The sequence below is a fragment of the Hordeum vulgare genome, chromosome 4H, assembly GCF_904849725.1.
Source record: "Hordeum vulgare subsp. vulgare chromosome 4H, MorexV3_pseudomolecules_assembly, whole genome shotgun sequence".
NCBI lineage: Eukaryota > Viridiplantae > Streptophyta > Magnoliopsida > Poales > Poaceae > Hordeum > Hordeum vulgare.
The window spans coordinates 504,983,935-504,993,395 of NC_058521.1; the positions used below are offsets into that span (position 1 = coordinate 504,983,935).

General features: G+C 50.2%; 1 protein-coding gene across 1 annotated transcript; it reads left to right on the forward strand.

Annotated features, from left to right (window-relative positions):
- Nucleotides 1-7,913: 7,913 nt before the first annotated feature.
- Nucleotides 7,914-9,072, forward strand: LOC123446708. Its single transcript, XM_045123265.1, has one exon. It carries the CDS (start codon nucleotides 8,013-8,015, stop codon nucleotides 8,889-8,891), a length of 879 nt encoding a protein of 292 aa, XP_044979200.1. The 5' UTR covers nucleotides 7,914-8,012; the 3' UTR covers nucleotides 8,892-9,072.
- The last annotated feature ends 389 nt before the right edge of the window (nucleotides 9,073-9,461 follow it).

Sequence of the window (9,461 nt, forward strand, 5' to 3'; positions counted from 1 at the left end):
TAATTTTTCTGAGCTAGAAAGAGGTGTTGGTGACGGTTTGCACCCTTGTAACCCTGCCTTGCTCAAGAGATCAGATGCATATTTGACCTGAGAGAGATGAAGGCCCCCTTCTTTATTTCTATTGACCTCAATACCAAGAAAGTAATGAAGATCTCGAAGATCCTTTAGAGCAAACTCTGAATTTAAATCTTTTAGAAGAGCGGTAATAGCATCATTGGAGGAGCTAGTGACAATAATATCATCCACATAAATAAGGACAAAGATGGCTATCTGTGACTTATTGTAGATGAACAAGGATGTATCAGACTTGGAGGGAATAAAGCCAAGGGTGTACAGCTTAGAACTCAAACGAGAATACCATGCTCGTGGTGCTTGTTTAAGTCCATATAGAGATTTATCAAGCCTGCTGATATGAGATGGTTTATGTTTGTCTTCAAACCCAGGAGGTTGCTTCATATAAACTTCCTCTTCCAGAACACCATGAAGAAACGCACTATGCACATCTAGCTGTCTAAGACTCCATCCTCTGGACACAGCAACTGATAAAACAAGGCAAATGGGGCAGCTTTAACAACAGGACTAAATGTGTCCTCATAATCCAGTCCATACCTTTGTTTGAATCCCTTGGCAACAAGTCTGGCTTTATAGCGATCAATGGTACCATCAGATCGGCGTTTGATGCGGTACACCCATTTGCAATCAATTATATTTTTACCTTGTCTAGGAGGAACAAGATGCCACGTGTGATTTTTCTGAAGAGCATGAAACTCCTCTTCCACAGCCATGCGCCACTTTGGATCAGCCAATGGTGCATCAACGTTGCGGGGTTCATCGGGTAAAATAGAGGCAACTAGGCCATACCTAGTTTTGTAGTTCGTCCATGGGATAGTACCATCTTGGAGGCGTGTACGGGGTGCTGCAGAGTGTGACGCAACCGAGGATCCAGCCGGTGGCAACTGCTGCTGGTGCGCCAGATCTGCGGTGGCAGGGTCAGCCGACGCGGAGGCGGGTGAAGCCGCAAGGGAGCCAGGTGATGCCGTAGAAGATCCAGACGAGGCGACCAGATCAGCCTTGGAGTCAGCAACGGCATCAGACTCGGCGGCGCGTCGATCTGGCCCGCCTGGCGCAGAGGACACGGAACCCAGCGGTGCGGAAACCGGTGCGGGCCGCCGGTTGTACACCAGGGGGATCAGCGCAGACCGCACGGGCGGTTGGCGTGAAGCGGACGCGGAGTCCTGCACGGCGGACAGGCGACACGTGGCGTCGGAGGAGGGGCGCGGAGCAGGGGATGGTGGAGTCCCCGTGGCGTCCCGACGCGGCAGCGATCCCGACGTGGATGCTGGTGGGGCTGGTGCATGCATGCAGGGCGGGGCCTGGTGCAACTGCAAGCCCGAGGTGGATGTTGTCGGTGCTGACTGGCGCAGGTGTGGCGATCCCGAGGAGAGCTACAGCAGATCATCATTGGAGGCGCTGTTTTGTCCTGCAGAAGCTTGCTCAGGTGGTGCAGAAGATAAATTAGTCATATTTTGGTCAGTACAAATATCAGCACCCGCACACGAGACACTGGAAGGGTTAGACAGTAGGAGAAGAATTTCTTTTCGAAGGAGTGCACCAGCATTGGGGTGAAGACGTGAAAAGGGAAACTGTGTTTCATCAAAAACGACATCTCGTGAGATGTACACACGACCAGTAGACATGTCAAGGCACTTGACACCTTTGTGATGTGTACTATAGCCAAGAAAAATGCATTGTATGGATCGATACATGAGTTTGCGAGTATTATATGGACGTAGGTTGGGCCAACATGCACAACCAAACACACGAAGAGCTGAGTAATCGGGTGTTGTGTGGAGAAGGCATTCTGTGGGAGTTTCATGAGAAATAGTGCGACTCGGCCACATGTTAATGAGGTAAACAGCAGTAAGAAAAGCCTCATCCCAAAATTTTAAAGGCATAGAGGCGGAAGCTAGGAGTGCTAAGCCTACTTCGACAATGTGGCGATGTTTCCTCTCAGCAGAGCCATTCTGCTGATGAGCATGTGGGCATGAGACATGGTGAGATATGCCAATCTTTTGAAAAAAAGAGTTAAGCTTCTCATACTCACCACCCCAGTCGGACTGAACTTCAAGTATTTTGCTATCAAATTGGCGCTCTACAAGAGCTTGAAAGTTATGAAACACTTGAAACACATCTGAACGTTTCTTAAGAAGGTAGATCCATGTGTATTTGCTAAAATCATCAATAAAGCTGACATAGTATTGGTGTCTACCAACAAAAGTGGGTGGTGGACCCCATACATCGGAGAAAATAAGTTGCAAAGGTTTAGTAGAGATGCTAAGAGACACAGGGTATGGTAATTGATGACTTTTAGCTCGTTGACATGAATCACAAATGGTTTCTAGATTTCTCTCACCAACAACTGGGAGATTATTTGTACTAAGAATATGATGAACGGTAGCAAACGAAGGATGACCTAAGCGACTGTGCCACCTTTCAGCAGAAAGCTTGATGGCACCATAGACTTGTTTATTTGCTTGGCAGTAGCGGGGAAGCAAAGCATAGAGGCCTTGGACACAAACACCTCTATGAAGAATTTTCTTCGTGACATGATCCTTGATCAAGAAAAAGAATGGGTGAAATTCTAGAAACACATTGTTATCAAGGGCAATACGATGAACAGATAATAAGGTTTTGGAAGCATTGGGAACATGAAGGATTTCATTGAGAGCAAGGTTTTTGTGTGGGGTTTTGATAAGTGAATGACCAATATGACTTATCTTCATACCTGTACCATTGGCAGCAGTGTAGACTTGATCATGGCCACGGTATTTCTCCGGCATTGACAGCTTCTCTAACTCACCAGTGATGTGGTTTGTGGCGCCCGTGTCCATGTACCAATTGGTGTCAACACCATAGGATACATCTGCTGCGGCTGCAATCTTCTTGCTCTGGGAGTTAGGATCATCGGTATAACGCCAATCACAGTCCTTCGCAATGTGATTTGATTTCTTACAGATTTGACAACGGGCCTCATAGCCGTCATACCCTTGGAAGGGGCGCCCCCTGTTGTTGTTGTTGGGAGGGCGCCGAGTGTTGTTGCCTCCAGCCGAGGTGTTCTGGTGATAGTGGCCACCACCACCACCACCATAGCCTCCGCCTCCTCCATTGTTCTGATGCTAAGGACCACCAGAACCACCTCCTTGGTGATAGCCACCGCCGCCACCGTTGTAGTGACCACCACCCGAGCCATAGTTGCCTCCACTAGGGGTGCCATAGCCGTCGGCGTTGCCGTGGGGAGCACCTCCACCGCTGCCCTTCTGGTTGCGGTAGCCGCCCCTGTCTGCGTTGGGGCGACCGCGGGAGGCCGCGTTGGCAGATGACTTGAAGCCACCAGCACCACCACCGTGGAACATCTCGATCCGCTAATCGAAGTTCGCCATGAGGGAGAAGAGTGCGTCGATGGTGACAGGCTCAGTACGGACGTCGAGGGCGGAGATGATGGGCTGGTAATCCATGTCCAGCCCCGCGACGATGAAGGAGATGAGCTCCCCCTCTCCGAGTGGTTTGCCCGCCGCCGCGAGCTCATCGGAGAGGGAGCGCATGTGCCCAAAGTAAGCCGAGGCCGACTGAGTACCTTTTTGGGCGTTGGTGAGGGCAGATCGGATGTTGTTGACGCAGGACAGGGAGACGGCAGAGAACATGGCTGCGAGGGCAGCCCATATGGCATGTGAGCATTTGAGGGAAGCAACCTGGACAAGTACCTCCTTGGACAGGTTGCGAAGGAGATAGGCAACGATCTGCTGATCCTGGATCAACCAGGGGGCATAGGCAGGGTTTGGAGCAACCTGATCCTTGTCGTCTTTGTCTTTGGTGGAGATGGTTTTGGAGGGTTCTTCTAGGGTTTGATCGATATAGCCAAACAAACCAGCGCCCATTATCTGGGATCATGCTTGAGCTCTCCAAAGGACATAGTTCGTCCTGGAGAGGGGCTCGGAGGTGTTGTAGTTTAGGGCGGCAGAGATGGGAACAATGGAGGATGACATGGCGGTGGGAGATGGTGGGGATGGATGGAGATTAGCTAGATGAGGTGGAAGGGCCTGCTCTGATACCATATAGGAAGATATGTTGCGTCGTATCTCTCCAATAGGAGAGCCGAAGCTTTATATAGGGGTATAACCGGTTGGATCACAACCAACTAGAGATATACATGAGAGAGAGAGAGAGAGAGAGAGAAAGTTAAATACAAAGGGAGTTATAACTATACAATATCCCTATAATATCTCATGTCTAACAAGCGGAAGTTCTCTTTTTATTTCTGGGGTGTCTGGTATATATAGGATTTTTCAGAGTTGGAATCACGCCAAACGGAGCCACGTGGGCCTCACAAGCCATCAGGGCACGGCCTATGGGGCGTGCCTTGTTGGCTTGTGCCCTACAGGTGGCTCCCCTTCGGTGGTTCTTCACTCCAATATTGCTTATTTCCTCGAGAAAAAATTATAATAAAGTTTGAGCGATTCCAAGAACTTCCATTTTCTGCACAAAAACAACACCACGGTAATTCTTGTGAAAATAGCGTCAGTCTAGGTTAGTTCTAAATTAATCATATAAAGTGCATCAAAACAATATAAAATTATTGTAAACATAGACAAACATGGCAATGCATACTTCATAAATTATCCATACGTTGGAGATGTATGAGACGTTCACAATAGATTTAATTGGTCCCAGACTTGAATCATGGAACACTCTATTGCTGAGATTATCCACGATGCAATTATAACAAGGAGCTGACGAATTTTGTTGGAGTCTACATGTGAATAGTAAATTCACGTTCAACTCTATGTATAGTGATATGATCTAGTGAGATGTGTCCGTCGATAAGAATAAGAGGATTTGGAAGATGAAGATACCGCTTAAAAGTAAAATCTTTGCATGGTATATTCTCCGAGGAGTCATTCTTACCAAAGATAATCTTATTAAGAGGAATTGACATGGAAGTACGCAGTGTGTGTTTTGTCATCACGACAAGACAATAAGACACTTGTTTTTCCAATGCAAATTGGTTCATTCTATATGGTCATTCATCCAAGCAGCTTGTGTCATGTATCCTTCATGTATTGTTGCTAATATATCCGGCAACTTGTTACATGGGATTGAGCACATGTTTAGAATTCTTGTTGTTATTTTGTCGCTTTGGCTATATAGAAATAATAAACAATAAAAGTACTTCTCTAATGCAGGATATGCAGAGAACTGAGATATGTGTACGGAGATGTGTACACGCTTGGAGGCCACGGCGAGGGTCTGAGGGATACTTCTACCCGACATGAATGGCAGCATGATCTTCGGATTGGACCTCCTACGTCTTAGGCGTTATACAAACAAAATATGATTAAGTGTATTTCAGCTATTTTCTATTTCTAATTTTTGAGACATGGGCTTTGTTATGGTTGTGTGCATATCAGTTATGTAGAGGCCAAAGTAACATAACCAACAGTCTTTTGCTTCAAGAGTTGAAGATCAACCCGCTTCGTCCCTCCCCCGCTCCCGTCCGTGGTGACCCGGGGACTCCAAATTCGGCAGCCGCCGGCCCTCCCATCCTGCTACCCCCTGTTACCGCTAGCCTCTGTCGCGGTGGCGGCGGGCCCCGTTCTCCTAAGGCGAGGGGGATCCCGGCCGGTGCATCTCATGCGGCGGGCTGCGGGCACCGGGGTGACGGCCTCGGATTCGGCTAGCTGGTGCGGCTCCGGTGGTCGCTAGGGCAGCATGGGAGCTGGCAAGGATGCGGTGTGGCTGCTGCCTGCTGCCTCGGGGCACTCGAGTTCAAGCTCTTTGCAGCGCGTGGACGATGTGGATCTAGCTTCGGGCGTCTTCTCCATTTTCCCCTCCGCATGGCACGACATGATGGTCTTCGGCAGGGTGGCAGCGGTTGCCGTGGTGGCTGGTGGACCTGGATCCGCCCACGCTTGGTCGGATCTGGCTCGCCGGTTGGGGTAGGTATCGGTCGTCTGCAGCCTCAGGGCGGTGCAGTTGGAGGCAGCGACGACTCAGCCTCTACGTCGATGGGGTGGGGAACGCGGTTCGGTTGAGGGTGAGCCGCGAATTGGTTGTGCACAAGGCATGGCGTGTGGTGGAGGGGCTCAGGCGTGTGGCTCTCGGGTGGCGGCTTGGCCCATGGTGGGTGGCTGCTACGGCGTGGCGAAGGACTGTCGTGGCGCCCTGGTGGGCCCGTGGTGGAGGGGCTTGAGCGGCTTGTACAACGCTCGAGCGGCGGCTTCGGCCGTGAGGGACGTGATCGGTGTGTGTCTACACGGTCTGGCATCGCATGCACGGGGGTGCGGATTGTCCATGACAACGAAGAAGTGCGCTACTGTTGTCGATGGACTCCGTGAGGTGCGACAGATCTTGGTGCTTCTTCGTCGATGGGCAACTTTGATGGTGGTGATGTTTGTTGGGATTGCCGACGACAATGCGGGATGATGTGTGGCGATGGCGGTGAAAATCTTGTCTTGGCCTAGTGCCGTGACCAGCGACGGCGGTAGTTGTGGCCATCGTTGACCTTCATGGAGGCATCGCTGCTTTGTTCTCCCACCCCTCATGCGCGGATGTGGCCATTTCGGCCTCTCCGGAGGAAACCTTGATCTACGATCGGACGATGGCGGTGCCTTGGTGTCGTATTCCCTCTTGGGGGCTTCTCTTGGGAGCTTGGCGTCGGCGAGCGGGACCAGTGGATGGCGGTTGGCGGCGGGTGTGGCGTCCAGGCTTATGTGGCAACGATGATGGTGGGAGCGATGTCGGCGACGCGGCGATGGTTGCGGTAGTCGGCTCTTTTTCTGCGTGTCCATGGTTTTGCCTCGGTTTGTTTGTTGCTATGAGTAGACGTTGCGGCGGCGGGGCCGTGTGGTATACGATGACTGGCTGTAGGTGGCCCGTTCGATGATCTCCCGTGGCGCTAGCCGTGCCTGGTTTTGTCATTCAAAGTTCTTCGTCAGAGTTGGAGTTGCGTCGACTGGCCGCAGGTAGTTGAAATTTTGGCATAGCTCTTCATGCAGCTTCACATATCCTCTATAGGATGGGTTGATTCGACGATCGCCTACGGCGGAGTCGGAGTCGTTTGCTCAGAGTGTAGGGATGGCGATGACTCCTCTAGGGAAGGAGTGATGACGATGACGCGTGCGTGCTGTCTCGTCGAGACCCTCTTTGTCGTGGTGTGCGTGAGCTTTTTATGTGTGCCGCTCAACGTTTGTTTGCTCGGTTTTTTATAATTACCTGGGCAATCTGATTTTTACTCGGTTTTTCTTAATTAACTGAGCAACTTTTTTTCAATAAATGCAGGATAACTATCATTTCAAAAAAAAAGTTACACACAGGCATGATGTAATGCTTAAATCTTTTAAAGAATAATAAAACAACCTTTATCATCAAGAAAAAAAGGAAAACTACCATACGTGGAAAAACCTCTATAATTCTCCCCCACTCAACTCAAAGAGGAAAGAACGGAAAAAGCTCAAAAGGACCACACACAAAAAGCCCATAAACAACGAAGGAAGAATCCCAACTAATCACAGATTGTACAAAGCTGATCGGATGGCTAAGATAGTTGACCAATATTGAAAAAATTCTAAAAAAGATTTAACATTTCTTAGTATACTCCTTTGAAAATAAATAAATAAGTATTAGGATGTTGAGTTATTTCCCGCAAAAGAAAAAGGATGTTGAGTCATCGTCAAACTTGTTGCGTGGAAGTCCAAATTCTGACGCTGGCAGATCGACTTTGTGGTTTGTGCTCGTTTGCGTTACTAATATCCCACTGATATATTGGATCTGGTAACTTCAACTACTCAACCATGCCTTTCGCACCATCGCCCTGTACAACTTCATTGCCAAGTCTCCCTATAAAAAGCACACACCACCTCATCCCCATGCACAATGCAAGCACACGCAGAGACACCAGAACCAGCTTTAGAAGTTGCATCTGACCAGGTAGCGAAACCCAAACCCCAGCAGCAGCCATGGAGCTCGTCTCATACATTACCATGTGCCTCTTGCTGGTGTTTGTCCTCCCTTCCCACGCCACAGCGACGGCGCCAACGGGCATGCTTGAGCGGGAAACCAAGCAGCAAATCTTGGCGAGCATCCCGCCGCACTGGCAGGAGAACCCCGTGTTGTTCCTGACGTCGCCGTCCGGCAAGTACGCGGCGCACTTCATGCGCAGCCAGACCGTGCCGGGCGCCGGCGGCCTCGGAGCCGACTTCTGCTACGTCGAGATTCTCGACACCACCGAGCCGGGAGCGGAGGGGCGGAGCGTGTGGGAGTCGGAGTGCTTGGCGGTGAGCACCGTCAACACCTGCGCGCTCGTGTTCTCGTGGAAAGGGCTGGAGGTGTTCGACGGGAGCAACTCAGTGTGGCACACGCACGACACGGAGTCGGTCGACAACAACTTCCTCAAAACCCTGCAGCTGGTGGACGAGGGTGACATGCGCATCCTCGACAAGGGCGGCGAGCTCGCGTGGAAGGCTAGCGACGAGCCGCGCGCGGCGCAACACTGCGGGATGCCCGGCTCGCCTGGCCTGGTCTCGGCAATGCCGCCCTTCGCGGAGCCGGTTGGGCATGGAAGCAGCAACCTGCCCTTTGGACAGGAACCAGAAGGCAACGGCAATACCGGTGTAGCACAGCCCACTCTGCCGCTGCCAGAAGCGGCAGGGTTCGGTGGTGCCGCTGGGCAGGGGCATGCAGTGGAGGACGTGGGGCAGACGATTGGATTTGGCAGCCAACCATTGGTGGACAACAGCCCATACGACAGTGGTGCGCCGAAGCATGGATGCAGCTTGCTTGGCATCGGAGTTGCATTGGGTGTCAGCTCTGCCATTGTCATGGCACTCAATCTCTGATTTGGGTGCATGCGCTCTTGCGGCGTTGTGGCGCTGGTGATTTCTCGAATTTCTTCTTATTATTTCTGGCGGAATCAGCCAGGGATGTGTTGTGAAGTGTGGTTTCTATCATGCTGAGCCTCTCTTAGGCTCTCACTGAATATTTGAGACATAATAATGTACTACCCACTGTAACTTTTTATCGGGACCCTTTCTTAGAAGATGTTTGAATATGATGGATATTTCAATTAAATAAGAGCCGAGTTATGACATCCCCGTCTAGGCAACATAAGATGTACAACTATCCAGCGTCCAACGTCATTCTTATCATTGCTAAAAGGATAGTGTTGTAGAATACTTCATGTGTACCTAAATAGTTATAGTTAAGAATGTACCAGCTGAAGGCAAGCCTTCTAAATAATGTGTTATACAGTTTAACCGAGTCAGTTTCGAGATCTTATGGGTTTCAACTCTAGCCTACCCCAACTTGTTTGGGACTGAAAGGCTTGGTTGTTGTTGGTTGTTGTTGACAGTTTAACCGAGTCCTCTAAAATGTGATGACATATTGAGTTAGATGCACTAGCTAGTTCA

What these genes read in the sequence shown, in the direction of transcription:
- LOC123446708 (XM_045123265.1), top strand. Translation starts at nt 8,013, where the DNA reads ATGGAGCTCGTCTCATACATTACCATGTGCCTCTTGCTGGTGTTTGTC.